At 36.5% G+C, this 16,426-nt stretch overlaps 1 protein-coding gene across 8 annotated transcripts in view; it reads right to left on the bottom strand.

Moving 5' to 3' along the window:
• The window catches only part of LOC124233514 (PMS1 protein homolog 1-like), an 83,841-nt gene that overhangs the window by 34,944 nt on the left and 32,471 nt on the right, over positions 1-16,426 (bottom strand). For all 8 annotated transcript variants that reach the window (XR_006887084.1, XM_046650664.1, XM_046650668.1 and 5 more), the window contains one exon: positions 1,450-1,566. Coding sequence is in view for 7 of the 8 variants with exons in the window: in XM_046650664.1 (XP_046506620.1) it covers positions 1,450-1,566 (117 nt within the window). In the remaining variant the exon portion in view is untranslated. The remainder of the gene's footprint in view (positions 1-1,449; positions 1,567-16,426) is intronic.

Raw genomic sequence — 16,426 nt, forward strand, 5'->3', positions numbered from 1 at the left:
TCAATCAGACTAACAAGAGAAAATGCAAAATAAAATCATTCTCAGACACCGAAGTCTACCTCTCATGTCCACTTTCTGTGGAAGTTACTTAAAGATGTATTATCAGAAAAATGAGAATGAATACCGAGAAAGAAGGTGGCATGAAAAACAAAAAATGGTGGACAAAACCAGTAGTCCTATGAAAAGAAATTCCAGGATGAGAGTTGTGCAGAACGCCTGACATGAAATCAATCCAAGTAAGAAATATGTGGGTTCTAATAACAATGATTTCAAAAAGAATGGAATGAAATGGATCACCAGTTTTAGCTAGAATAACTAAAAGAGCTGGATTTTATTGCTGACATGATGAAGAAAGTTTCTTCACTTCAAAAAAGGAAAAAAGAAAAACTTTTGGAAAAGCAGAAAACTATGTAAGAAAGCCCATACATAAAGCAAGAAAAACATGACAAATTCTGAGCAATTGATGGGAGAACAAAAAAGGAGATTCCATTTAATTGGGACAATAGGAATATTCTCATTTGTATGACATAGAGACATAACATTGGATCCCTAGAGAGAAAATGTAATCCTAGCACAATACTTGTGTTTGCAATGAAGATTATTTATAGTCATAACAATGAGCGCTCCATATAAGTTTTCAACTTTTAGAATCAATCTTCAAATAAAAGATGGAAGACTTAAAAAATGGTTACATACGAAAATAGGTTATATTAAGCTTGATAACATAAAAGTAAAGCTGACATGACTGAGAGAGGAAAGGGCAAGCAGAAGAAAGAGTGGGAGTGTTAATAACCTCATCCAGTATTATAAGGACTTAAGAAGTTCTGTCTGAAGCTGCTAGCTCAAGAAAAGGAAGACAGAGTATTTATTTAGGATGGGAAAGGGAAAACAAAGGTAAGAGAACTCAACTCTTTTTCTTTCATCGTGTAAAATAAATAGATGATATCCTAAATTGAAAATCATTAAAAAAACTAACGTAAGCACAATACTTAAAATTTAAAACAAGAGGGGCCAGCCTGGTGGCGCAGCGGTTAAGTTGGCACATTCTGCTCCGGCAGCCCGGGGTTCACTGGTTCATATCCCGGGTGTGGACATGGCACCACTTGGCAAGCCATGCTGTGGCAGGCGTCCCACATATAAAGTAGAAGAAGATGGGCACGGATGTAAGCTCAGGGCCAGTCTTCCTCAGTAAAAAGAGGAGGATTGGCGGCAGATGTTAGCTCAGGGCTAACCTTCCTCAAAAAAAAAAAAATCAAAACCAGGAAAGACAAAAAGGGAAGTAGGGCTGGGGAGAGAGGTTTACTATAAAAGCTCTCTATTTTCTTTTTTACCTAATACATATTTGATAAAAATGTTAAAAGAAAAACCTCTTGCCATCGCAATGCCCCAAACTAGTTTAAGAGTTTCATTGGTAAATGAGACATTTTAAAGAACACTTTTGTTGCATACCTGAGATTCTTCTGAGTGGTACTGCACGGATTCCATATTGCCCATAACAGCAGTCCCCAGAACAGACATGAGAGCCATCTTATGATCTGATACTCTCGTTTTCTGCCAAATAACTGCCTAGGGACAAAATGACACACACAACTTTTAATACAATTTAGATTTACTAAACTCAAGTACTTATACCACTTATTTCTATATTTAGCATTCATCTCCAGCCCATATTTTCAGTGTCATTTGGAAAAGATGCATGGGCTATAAAGTCTGAGAGAATTCTGGTTCTGAATTTTAGTAGCTGTATGTTACAATTACAATCTATTCAACCTCCCTTAACCTTCGTTTTCTTCCCTCTTCAAGATAACTAAGAATGTGTATCTCCCAGAGTTGTTGGAAGATGAAAACATACAATGTAGGCAAACAGACAGGCCAGTGTCTGGCATAAAATAGTTTCATTAAATATTAATTCTCCTCCCTCTTCTAATCCTAAACTTCAGAGTATATATTTCAGAGCATATTTAAATTAAATTGCTACTCCAAATAAGGTATTTTATTGAGGATGGACAGCTATGCTACAAGATATCTGTAAACTATCAAACTGGTATAAAAATCTGCGATAATGAAGGGCTGGCCCAGTGGCGCAGTGGTTAAGTTCACACATTCCGCTACGGCGGCCTGGGGTTCACCAGTTTGGATCTCGGGTGTGGACCTACACATCGCTTGTCAAGTCGTGCTGTGGCAGGCGTCCCACATATGAAGTAGAGGAAGACGGGCACAGATGTTAGCTCAGGGCCAGTCTTCCTCAAAAAAAAAAACCAAAAAAAAAAACTGGGATAATGTAGCTCTTTAAAATTACCTTTGTAATTTTTATTTACAGAGAACTTAGAAAAAGCTAACTCGCAGACATAGAAACTGAACAATGAGCTTCCGTTTTTTTCACTGCACGTTTGTAGTACAGCAGTTTAAGATAATCATGGTTCAGAGAGACTAGACTACAGTTTGGTTGTGAAGTGCAACATCAGGTACTATATATCACAATTTCTTCAGTTAATAAGGTCCAATTACAGTCAAATCTCTTGAGAAACCATAAACACAGACAAAATTCATTCATTCAGCAAATATTCACTTAGCACTTCCTAAATCCTGAGGAAAATGTGTAAAGGGCCTAGGAGAAAACATCAACATTCAAGGGGCAGGTAGAGGAAGAAGAGACTGAACAGGAGTGGTCGAAGAGGCAAGAAGAGCCACAGGAGAGTATGGTGCACAGAACAAGGAAGTAAGCAGAAATAAGTAGTCCTATGTGCCCACTGTCCAGAGATCAAGGTAAGAACAGAGATGTGGCCACAGGATTTAGCAATCAGGAGGGTGAGCACAGTTCCAGGCAAGTCGAGTAAACAAACTCAAATTCAGCGATTGGATATAGTGACTTGGGGGGGAGACAGAAGAGTGACTCTAGACAGCTCTTTCAGAAAGTTTGCCTGCACAGCAAAAGCACACAGAGCAGTAACTGGAGGCAGGCATGGATCAAGGGAGGGTCTTAATATGACACACACGAACAGGAAGCAGTACGGGAAGAGGGGGTCAACAAACAAGGAGGTTTGTAGATTCAATGGCTGGAGGTTAAGAAAGTAAAGTTCCTCTTTGTTCTTTTTTTTTTTTTCCTGTAATGTAGAAAGATTATTTGTTGTGAGTGAAAAGACTCTAATTCAGATATCAGATTGTGGAGAAGGTTTGAAAGAGAGAGACACTGAGAGTGACTAGACCAAGGAATTCTGGCCAAATGAACTCCTTAACATGACCAGGAACCTGTGTAGGCAGGAAGAAGTACTAACAAGATTATGTATAATAAAATGAAAGCACACGGATTCATGTTGTCCTCTAACTGGAATGTTAGGGGACAGCTGTGAAGGAATGTGGTCTTCTGGACAAGGTGACAATAATCATTGACTCTGCTTGTTGATTTGTGTCATCTGTAAACCAATCTCAAAGACCAACCTGCTTGGGAAACAAGAAACAGTATAACAACTACTCAATAAGACAAATTACACAATACTTAGTGTAACAGAAAAACCTTTTACCTATTGCCAGGGTTTTACTAATACTAATCAAATAGGAGTTACAATTTATGAAGAACTTAACTAGGCACTACTATTCTAGAAATTACTGTTAATTTTCATAACCATTTCAGGCAGGTATTATCTCATTTTGCAGACGAGGAAACTGACGCTCAAAGAGATTGATTTATCCAAAGAAACATAGATAGTAGGTCACAGAACCATGATTTATACCCCAAGCTTTCTAGCTCCAAACCCTCACTGTTTTTACTCTGCTAACACTTCTCTCCTCTCTAGTCGAAGACAGTAATAAGTTAGGCCCAATTCCAGACCCTGATTGGGAATTCTCAGAGTGTCTCTGACATGCATTTTCATGTATGATTACCCTCCATGGCCATGTGATATGCTATGTAAACTCCAATTAGCTTGAGGGTATTAATGAGTTCTCAAAACAAAATTATTTTTAATCTATTTGATTTACAGATAATTTACCTTTAGAAGAAGGGCAAGGGGTAAAATTCGGGTCCCCAAATCAAAGAAACCACACCAGAATAACAGAAGTCCAAAAAGATCAGGAGCTACTACTATCCTAGCATCCTAAAGTCAGAATATTTTGGAGAGTGCAGCTCTTGGTACCAATCTTAATTTTATTATGCAGATCTCCTTATACCTAAAGATTTCTAAAAATCCCATAATTGTTATAAATACAGATATGCAGTAATTAGTCCCAAAGTACACAGCAAAATGAGAGAAGGAGAAAAACAATTTAGGTATTATTCTATCCTAAATTTCAACTTTTCACTATCTACTGCTTTCAAAGTGATCTGAATCAGAAAAAGGACATAAAGTACATGAAATCAAAATATAAAAATAAATTGTAAACAATTAAAAATTAAGATTTGAGTTCACTGCATATATTTCTAAACAAAGAATTAGTAACTATGTTTTAGTAACTACATTTATACTTAAAGGTCAATACACTAGACTATTTAAAATTGGCACTGCTCCAGGAAACATGGGATATAGAATATATAAATATTCTATAAGGATATAAAATACACAAGTATTTTTAATCCTTAATTTCATCATGTATTGTAATATATAAACACTCAGGAAAAATTACTATTTTTGGAGAAACTCATTTTAAACTTATTCAGCCAATATTTATTGGGCATTTACTTTGTACCAGATTCTATGGTAAAAGCTGGGAATACAAAGATAAAAGGACAAGGTACCAGTTCTCAAGGAGCTAAAAATATAAAAGAAAAGCAACGTATTAAATAATTATAGTGAACCGTGAAAAGTGCTATTACAAAACACAGTGGGAGCACTGCAGAAGAAACTCAAGTCTACTTCACAGAGTGGAGAGACCTGAAAGAAGGAGTTTGCCACTCACAAATCATGGGAAGGGCCTTCCTGACAGACAGAAGAGCACATGCAAAGGCATGGAAGCAGAGAGGCTATGCCTTGCTGGAGATGAAGGCGGACAGAAAGATAGAAGCAAGATCATGAACGACCTAGCATATCATGCAAAGAAATTTAAAGTTTCTCTCACATGCAATGCAGAGTCACTGGAGAAACCTAATTGGGAAAATGCCATGATCAGATATGGATGTTAGAAAGAGATTTTTGGATCTTGAGGACATTATGCTAACTGACAGAGAAAGATAAATACTGTATAATATCACTTACAGGTGGAATCTAAGGACAAACTCGTAGAAATAGAGTAAGATGGTGGTTACCAGGGGATGGTGCTTAGGGGATAGGACAGATGTTGTTTAAGGATATAGACTTGCAACAAGTAGTAAATAAGTCCTAGAGATCTAATGCACAGTATAGAAAAACATAAACAATATTATATTAAAATCATCAAACTTGCTAAGAGATAGCACCTCATTATTCCAACCACTAAAAAAATGAAAATTATGCAATGACAGAGGTGCTAATTATTGCTACAATAGCAATCATATTACAATATATAAGTGTATCAAATGAGTATGCTGTACACTTTATAAATTTACACAATGTCATGTCAACTATATTCCAATTAAAAAAAAGGAATATCTTTCGTAAAAATGGTTTAATGAGAACTGAAACTAGAGCAATACGAATTTTTTAAAAATGTGACTGTATTAATCCAACTCAGAGATTCTCAATGTTTACTGAGGACATGCAAAATGGACGAGGTTCACATTCACAATATATTCCCATAGGCACTGAGGATTGTGTGCAATTCTTGGCACACTAGCTGTAATGCTACTGCTTTCTCTTCCACTCACAAAAATACAGTGGAATGCAAGTCAGTGAAAGTGACATTTACAAGATTATTCCTCTAACTTTTTTTAAGGTAAAACATCTGCACACTTTGGTACTTTACTAATATTAACACTGTGGCTGAGAATCACCAGACTGGGTAAAGGAACCAGGCACATTGGTAAACAGGAAAGAGAACACAGGGATAGACTAAATGATATCAAATAGACTTGATGTGACCTGGTGAGCGATTGCACTTGGAGACGAAGAAAAGGAGAAGAATCAGGAACATAATTGAGTTCCTGGTACCAACAACAGTGTCAGGTACTCAGTAGGGCCCAATAAACACTAATTTGTTGAAGGAGTGAGCAAATGAATACATTTTTCTAGAGAAAAGTAATGCCAGTGGAGTTTAAAACTAGCTCTTTGTTTTTAGAGATTATGATTGCTGGTTGGCATACTACTACATAGGTTAGAAATAATGCCTCTGTCTACTACTTTAGGAAATCCAAAGCCAACTTCGCCTTCTTTTATTTTTCTAAATATAATAGTTTTATTGAGATATAATTCATACATGATACAATTCAATCATTTTAAGTGTACAATTCAATGATTTTTAGTACATTTACAGAGTTGTGCGACTATCACCATAATCTAATTTTAGAACGATTTTATTACTCCAAAAAAAAAACCCTATCCCCATGAGCAGTCACTCCCCATTTCCTCTCATCTTCCCCCTAGGCAATCACTAATTTACTGTCTTTCTCCAGAAATTTGAATACTTCGGGTATTTCATATAAATGGAATCATACATAAATAATCTTTTGTGAGTGGCCATCAATCTTAGGTGATGCCTAAGATATACATCTTGGCTGTTGATTAATGCAAAGATGCTATTTCACTGCGTGACCTGCTGAATCGCTAATATACAGAATTGCAAAAAGATCACTTAAGAAAATAGGTTCTAAAAAAGCTGTGAAACATGAGAACCATTAAATGTGATTTTTTTTTAAGTAAATACTGCTAGTAGTGCTGGAGCATTATTTCACACTAGGCAATTATTGCATCAGACCAAGGGAGCTAACTCAGGAGCATTTTCTAAACTAGTTACAGTTGGGCTAGCAATAAATGATAAAGAGGTCTGCCAACAAGTTAAATCTTCACTATTACTTAGGCAATTAAAATTCATTTTCAAAACAGGATGCATTATTAAAGAACTAAACAATAAAATGTGGTAATTAAAAATTTAAAATCTAGAAGAAACTGAATTTTTAAATACTACATTTTCTACAACAAATAGTTTTTAATTTGCTGTCCCTACCATTGCATCAATCCTATACTATTTTCTAAAATAGAGATTTTCTTTTTACTTCCTGAAATTTTTCATATATTTTGCCCTTAGGCTGAAAGCTTAACATGTGCTAAAAATACACACACATATCCCCATATGTTTTCTATCTAGGTCACACAAGTTGGAGCATCTGGATGTGCCAAGTAAGAATCTGACTCCAGTCAGTATGATGACAGTGCAAAAACACCTCAATCAAAAATATATTATTACATGCACATCACGTAATTGATTGAAGTTAGCCAAATATATCTTGCCACTGTTCCTACTTCACTGACATACCCTATTTGAAAGAAATGAAGCTCGATGAGACTATTCAGTATTTAATTAGTAAACCTCAGGTGTGAAGGCAATTTGTGATAATGGAGAAAAGGAGGTTGCACACAGATGATGCACAATTAACTAAAAAGTGCAATGCTAATAATAATAAGACTGCCTGAGCAAAAGTGACTCCTTTTAGAATACGAAATAAAAAGTATACATATTGGCCTAGAGTACAACTAAACTTTGTGCAACTTTATATGCACAGATGTACTAAGCAGCTCACATGTGAATTTCTTAAAAGTCAGAAGTTTCAACTACTTCCCAGGTCTTACAAGTTGATATAACTAGATCTGTATCTATTGCTAGCTACTCCTGGATAGATATTTGTACTAACTCTGGTTAAGGAAGGGCAGGAACACAAACACAATATAAGAAAAGGCAATTTTCTCCCACACGGGCAATATGACAACAATATTAGCTATAGAAGCCTATCACTAAGACATTACTAAATGTTTTCAAACCAGTATAAAATTATGGATTATTACATCACAATATCAATACTATTGTTAAAACAACATCACATTCTATTAACATAATAAGCATTAATGTGATTTGATTCTTGTTAATAAGCAGCCTCAGACTTTAAAAAAGGATTCTATCTTAGTAAAATTTATTCAGCAAAATTCTGAATTTAAATCTCTTATCCTTACTTCTACTCTACTTAAATGTTTCTTACTTTATCTTATATTCATTTTTTGGAATAGAGTATGCAAAATTATTTTCCTGAAGATTACAAAGAAATTAGTACCAGTAACTTTACCCACGGAAGGGAGGCTTATAGGAGCTAGGCAGATGAGGAAGAAAGATGAGAGTAAATTTTTCACTCTACCTTTTCATACATTCTGGTTTTTCAAAGATTGAAAGGTATGATTTATTCAAAAAATTAAACAAAAATTAAAAAACATAAAGTTAATCTTTGCAGAGCTTTCAAGGGAGATTGCAGAGACTCATTCTTTGTGGTCTTTAAAACAAGAAAGCTTATTTCCAGTTGCTAATCAAATCTTGTCTTATCTACAACACAAATGTTTTTCTTGTCTAGACCCTCTGCTCCATGCTCTGTGCCACAGCCTGGACTTCTTCAATTACACAACTGCTAAACATAATTTGGGCCATCCTGCAACTGCCATTAGAATTATCTTATTTAGTTAGTCTCCTACTGAAACTCCTTATTTTGTTTCCTTCTGGCCACTTGGTAAGAAGTCCTTATTCCCATGTAAGGTATACAGGTCCTTTAGAACTCAGATGCAAGCAACCTTTCTAGCCTCATCTCTTAGTTTCCTACTTCAGCTTTCTCTGACCTCCAATGACTCCTTGAGCTGGCATGTGTTTTGAATACCTCTGCTCACCTAGTCTTTCTCAAGAACCAGTTCTAAGGCCACCTCCTCTGAAAATCCTTTCTGAACCTAACCAGAGTCTAATAACTGCCTCCAGATGACCCAGACTTGTCAACAGTGTTTACAGAAAACCCTTCAGATCAGACCTTCTGGTCAACTCTTTAATCTTGGAAACTTTAGGGAATCATTACTTCCCTTCATATTCAACTTTACAGAAAAGGTTATTTGCAAATCAAGATGCTGTTGCTTTATAACAACATTTTCAGGCTTTTCTCTTTATTTTCACTTAATAGAACATCTTATCTATTAGTTTTGTTTTTCATGAGACTTCTCTAAACTTGGTATTACTTTTCCCTAACTCATTCTAAATGAAGCTACCCCAGCCAGCTCTTCTACAACACAACTCCATCCTCTACATAGTTCTCTAGTTCTCTTTTCAGATCAAGAGCAATAATGGATAGAAAATTCAGACAGAAGATCAATAAGGAAACAGAGGACCTGAACAACACTATAGATCAAAGAGACCTAGCAGACATATACAGAACATTCCCCCAAACAGCATCAGAATATACATTCTTCTCAAGCTCACAGCGATCCTTCTCCAGGATAGAGAATATGTAGGGTCACAGAACAACTCTTAACAAATTTAAGAAGACTGAAACATACCAAGTATTTTTTCTCACCACAATGGAATGAAATTTGAAATCAGTAGCAGAAAGAAAACTGGAAAATTCACAAAATGTGTAAGTTGAACAACACACTCTTGAACAACCATTGGGTCAAAGAAGAAACCAAAAAGGAACTTACAAAATACCCTGAGATAGGGGCTGGCCCCGTGGCCGAGTGGTTAAGTTCGCGCACTCCGCTGCAGGCGGCCCAGTGTTTCGTTAGTTCGAATCCTGGGCGCGGACATGGCACTGCTCATCAGACCACGCTGAGGCAGCGTCCCACATGCCACAACTAGAAGAACCCACAACGAAGAATACACAACTATGTACCGGGGGGCTTTGGGGAGAAAAAGGAAAAAATAAAATCTTAAAAAAAAAAAAAAAATACCCTGAGATAAATAAAAATGAAAACACAACATACCAAAACTTACAGGATGCAGCAAAAACAGTACTAATAGGGAGGTTCACAGTGATAAACACCTACATTAAAAAAGAAAGATATCAAATAAACAACCTAACTACATACCTAAAAGGAGCTAGAAAAAAGAACAACAGGGGCCAGCTCGGTGGCCCAGCGGTTAAGCGCACACGTTCCGCTTCCGCAGCCTGGGGTTCACCAGTTCGGATCCCAGGTGTGGACATGGCACTGCTTGGCACACCATGCTGTGGTAGGCACCCCACATATAAAGTAGAGGAAGATGGGCACAGATGTTAGCTAACAGCCAGTATTCCTCAGCAAAAAGAGGAGGATTGGTAGCAGTTAGCTTAGGGCTAATCTTCCTCAAAAAAAAAGAAAAAAAAAAGCCACAAGAGAAAAACAACTTTTTATGTACAAGGGAACCTCCATAAGGCTATGAGCAGATTTTTCAGCGGAAACTTTGCAAGCCATTAGAGAGCTGCATGATATATCAAAGTGCTGAAAGGAAAAAACCTTCCAACCAAGAATTTTCTACCTGGCAAGGTTATCATTCAGAATCGAAGGACAAATTAAGAGTTTTCCAGATAAGCAAAGCTAAAGGAGTTCATCACCACTAAACCAGCCCTACAAGAAATGTTAAAGGGACTTCTCTAAACTGAAAAGAAACACTACCAATTAATAAGAAGGAAACATATGAAAGCAAAAAATCTCACTGAAAAAGGAAACTATATAGTAAAGGTAGTGTATAAATCACTTACAAAGTAAGTATGAAAGACAAAACCAAAAACAGCAAAATTAACTAAAATGACACTAACTAGTTAAGGGATGCATAAAATAAAAGGATGTAAAACATGACATCAAAAATATAAAACATGGAGGGGGAGAAAAAATGTAAAGTTTTGGCATGTGTTCAAATTTAAGTTGCTATCAACTTAAAGCAGACTCTTATACACATAAGTTATATATGAACTTCATGGTAACCACAAAGCAAAAACTTACAGTAAATACATAAAAGAAAATGAGAAAGGAATCTAAACATAACACTAAAGAAAACTATCAAATTAGAAGGGAAGACAAAAAGAGAAGAAGAAAGGAATAGAGTGAAACTACAAAACAGCCAGAAAACAATAAACAAAATGGCAATAAGTACATACCTATTAATAATTACTTCAAATGTAAATGGACTAAATTCTCCAAAGACACTGAGTGGCTGAATGGATAAAAAAGACAAGACCCATGTCTGTGCTGCCCACAAGAGACTCCCTTCAGAAGTAAGGACACACACAGACTGAAAGTGAAGGGAGGGAGAAAGACACTTTATGCAAATGGAGAAGAAAGCTGGTACAGCTATACTCATAACAGAACAAACAGACTTTAAAACAAAGACTGTAATAAAAGACAAAGAAGGGCATTACATAATGATAAAGGCGTTGATCCAGCAAGAAGACATAAGATTTATAAATATACATGTATCCAACATAAGAGCGCCAAAATATATATAGCAAATATTAATGGACCTAAAGGGAGAAACTGACAGCAATACAATAACAGTAGGAGACTTTCACACCACACTTACATCAATGGATAGATCATCCAGACAGAAAATTAATAAGGAAAATAGTCCTTAAACAACACATTAGACCAGAAAGACTTAACAGTATATACAGAACATTCCATCCAACGAAACACTAATTCGAAAAGATATGTGCACTCCTATGTTCACTGCAGCATTATTTACAGTAGCCAAAATATGAAAACAAGCTAAGTGCCCATCAATGGATGAACGGATAAAGAAATGGTATATAAATATAAATACATACATAGACACACCATAGAATACTACTCAGCCATAAAAAACAAAGGAATCTTGCCACTTGTGACAATATAGATGGACTCGAGGGTATTATGCTAAGTGAAATACGTCAGATGAAGAAAGACAAATACTGTATGATTTCACTCATATGTGGAGTCTAAAAAAACAAAATAAGCAAGCAAACAAAACAAAAACAAACTCATAGATACACAGAACAGATTGGTGGTTACCAGAGGGGAAGGAGGTTGAAGGCTGGGTGAAATGGCTGAAGGGGGTCAATTGTCTGGTGATGAATGCTAACTAGACTTTTCGTGGTGATCACTTTGTAATATATACAGATGTCGAATTATAATGTTGTACACCTGAGACTTACATAATGTTAGATACCAATTTTACCTCAATAAAAAAAAAGAAACCACATGATCATCTCACAAGATGCAGAGAAAGCATTTGACAAAACTCATCATCATCTCATGATTAAAAACTCTCAACAAACAAGCAATAGAAGGAAGTAACAACACAATAAAAGCCATGTATGAAAAACTCATAGCTAACACCATACTCGATGGTGAAAAACTGAAAGCTTTTCCTCTAAGATCAGGAACAAGGCAAGGATGCCCATTTTTGCCACTTCTATTACCATAGTATGGAAAGTCCTGGCCAGTGCAATTAGACAAGAAAAAAAAAGGCATACAAATCAGAAAGGAAGAAGTAAAACTGTCACTGTTTGCAGATGACATGATCCTACATATAGGAAACCCTAAAGACTCCATAAAAAGACCTGTTAGAACTAACAAATTCAGTAAAGTTGCAAGATACAAAATCAACATACAAAAATCAGTTGCAATCTATATACTAAAAATAAACTATCTGAAAAAGAATTAGAAAAACAATTCCATTTACAATAGCACCAAAACAAATAAAATACTTAGGAAAAAATTTAACTAAGGAGATGAAAGACTTGTATACTGAAAACTACAAAATATTGATGAAAGAGATTAAAGATGACAAACAAATGGAAAGGCGTCCTGTATTCAGAGATTTAAAGACTTAATATTTTGTTAAAATGTCCATACCACCCAAAGTAATCTACACATTCAATGCAATCCCCATCAAAAATCCCAATGGCATTTCTCACAGAAATAGAAAAAAACAATTCTAAAACTCATATGGAAGCACAAAAGATCAGAAATAACCAAATCAATCCTGACAAAGAAGAAAAAAGCTGAAGGCATCACATTTCCTGACTCAAAAAATACTACAAAACTACAATAATCAAAACAGTATGGTACTGGCATAAAGACAGACCTGAAGATAAAGAGAAGAGAATAGAGACACCAGAAATAAAACCATGCCTATATGGTCAGTTGATGTCTGACAAGGGTGCCAAGAATACACAATAGGACGGCTGGCCCACTGGCGTTGCCGTTGGGTTCATGTGATCCACTTCAGCGGCCCAAGGTTCACGAGTTCAGATCCCAGGTGCAGACCTACATACTGCTCATCAAGCCATGCTGTGGTGGCATCCCACATACAGAATAGAGGAAGACTGGCAAGAGATGTTAGCTCAGGGTCAATCTTCCTCATCAATAAAAAAAAGTATACACAATGGGGAAATGACAGTCTCTTCAACAAACAGTGCTGGGAAAACTGGATATCCACATGCAAAAGAATGAAATTAGACCTTTATCTTATACCATACACAAAAATCAATTCAAAATGGATTAAAGACTTAAATATAAGACCTGAAACTGTCAAACTCCTAGAAGAGAACATAAGAGAAAAGCTTCATGACACTGGTCTTAGCAATGATTTCTTGGAATATAACACAAAAAGAACAAGCAACAAAAGAAAAAATAGACAAGTGAGACTATATCAAACTAAAAAGCTTTTGTACAGCAAAGGAAGTAATCAACAGGGTGAAAAGGTAACCTACGGAATGGGAGAAAATATTTGCACACCATATATCTGATGATTAATCTCCAAAATATATAAGTAACTCCTACAACTCAATAGCAATAACACTTAGTAACCCAATTAAAAAACGGGCTAAGGACTTGAATATTAGCACTCCCATGTTCACTGCAGCACCATTTACAATAGCCAAGATGTGGAAACAACCTAAAGGTCTGCTGATGGAAGAATGATAAAGAAAATGTGGTGTATACACACAGCAGAATATTATTCATCCTTTAAAAAGATGGAAATTCTACAATATATGACAACATCGAAGAATCTTGAGGCTTTTACGCTAAGTGAAATAAGCCAGTCACTGAAAAAGCTAACAGAATCAAACAAATACTGCATGATTCCACTTACATGAAGTATCTAAAATAGTCCAATTCATAAAACCAAAGAGTGGAATGGTGGTCCCCAGGGACTGTGGGGAAGGGGAAATAGGGAGTTACTAATGAACAGGCATAAAGTTTCAGTTAGCAAGATGAATAAGTTCTAGAGATCTGCTGTACAACACTGTAACTCTAGTCAACAATACTGTACACTTAAAAATTTGTAAAGAGAGAAGATCTCCTGTTAAGTATTCTTACTATAATAATAGAGGAAAAAAAAAAAAACCCACAGACCCTAAGCTTCTAACAGTCCCATCAGCTGGCTCCCTGATACTATTCCTTTTCCCATACATCCTATTTCATTCAGGCACACATCCCAATGATAACCTTATAGTTCTTTATTCTTCTAATTTTTGTGCCTTTTTAAAAAAACAAGCAACAAATTTTAAGGCTAACAAATAACAATACCCAGCCTAACTTGACTAATTAACAAAGACTTTCTATTGATGAGGTAACAATAACTTCACTTTAAAAGTTTTGTTTGATTCTACTAGCTTCTTTTTTTTCAGTGAAATCAAAATTAAGTCAAAGTAATTCATGAAGGTAACTACATATTATAGAAGAAAGTCAGATGCACCCATCCAGGGATAAAAAGGGGATGTGTTATTACCATTTTCCTAGGCATATAAGTTAAATAAATCAGATATCCTCAAATCTTTTCTGTTCTCCATTTTCTACATGCAGTTGAGCCAACCAGTCTCATTGACTCTTCCTTGTAAGAGCTATCACAGACACACTGTGCTTTCTACGCCCAATATGTTTATCCTAATTCAGGCCCCTAGTGCCTGGATTTTTGCTATAGCTTCCTACCTAGTGTCACTGCTTATAGCCTCCTATAATTCTTCCCTGCACACTACTGCCAAACTGTCAGAGGTAACACCTTTATCAAGTCACTTCCCTACTCCCAATTTTTTACTTAAAAAAGAAAGATTCTGCCTAGCGTTCAAGATCCTTTATAGTTTAGACTCAAATTATCTTTTAGGATTTATCTTCCTCTATTCCTTTATACAAAATACCTACTCACGTAAACTGACTTATTCACTGCCTCTGAATGTGCTCTGCGCTTTCCTACCTACATCTTTTACGTTCATACGATTTCTCTACTTAGGATGATCTTGATCCATTTTCCCACATTACCAAGTTCTACTGTAATAGAATCCCCCTATAACCCACCTATGGGGGGGTAGGGGGGTGGAAGTCATAGGTGAGATCACTTTTACAGGTTGATCCTACTCCACTGAATCAGTAACACCCACCTGCCAACTGGCCAAAGTCAGCCCTCCCTCTTCTGTGACTTTCTATGAGTCCCCCAAAAGGAAAGGGAAGATCTCGAGTATAAGAGCTAATACTTGCTGTTTTGCCACCTCTCTGTTCCAGTTGCTATCTCGAATCCTCAGTGACACCATCTGCCCCTGTATCTTAGGTGCTTTAACACCTAAGCTCATAATCCAGTATGGGCTAGTGGCATCAACGTGATGCAGTGTTCCTGTCCTCCATGCTCTGAATCCTGGATCACACTCATTCATTTAACACATATTTTCTGAGCACCTGACATGAAGTACTACTGTAAGCACTAGGGATACAGTAGTGAAAAAACAATCAAAAATCCTTCCCTTAATGGAAATTATATTCAGAGAAAGAGAGACGATAAATCAAGATAAGTACAATATTTAGTATAGTAGATGGTGTTAAGTTTTAAGAAGAAAAATAAAGCAAGAAAAGGTATGGGGCAGGGGAAATGGTGGCAATTTTAGGGTGGCTAAAGAAAGCCTCACTGAGAAGGTTTACGTAAAGACCCAAAGATGAGGATTAAGCCAGATTTACAGCAGAAGAATATTCTAGGCAGAGGAATTACAAATACAGAGGTCCTGAGTTGCAAGTATGACTAGCAGGTTCGAGGAACAACAAGGAGGCCAATTTAGCTGAAGCAAAGTGAGCAAGAGGAAAGAAGTAAATGAGATCAGATGCAAAAGTGGGTCAGATCATCTATAACAGGGGTCAGCAAACTACAGCCCAAGGGCCAGATCCAGCCCACTGCCTGTTTTTTTTTACGTTTTACTGTCAATGGTTGCTTTCCTGCTACAACAGCAAAGCTGAATAGTTGTCAAAGAGACTGTATGGCCACCGCCACAAAAGATAATCCTTCTAGAGACCCAGAAAACTAGAGAGGGAGCCACCATACTCACTACCAAATTGCCATGGCCAGTTTTCTGGGTTTCTGTTCCCAGCTAAGGCCCTGCCTCTTCCCAGACTGACTGAAACCAGAGATATTCAACTCTTCAAAGCTGTGCCATCATTTTTCCAGACTTCAAAATAAACAAACTGATCCCAATAAGCCTTAACGCTCATGTAACATGGAGGTGGGGTGGGCAGGAAGTCATTCCTTCAATTATTTCTATTTTGCAACAGCTAAAACCTCCTTA

The sequence above is a fragment of the Equus quagga genome, unplaced genomic scaffold (genome assembly GCF_021613505.1).
Source record: "Equus quagga isolate Etosha38 unplaced genomic scaffold, UCLA_HA_Equagga_1.0 203_RagTag, whole genome shotgun sequence".
NCBI classification, from domain to species: Eukaryota; Metazoa; Chordata; class Mammalia; order Perissodactyla; family Equidae; genus Equus; species Equus quagga.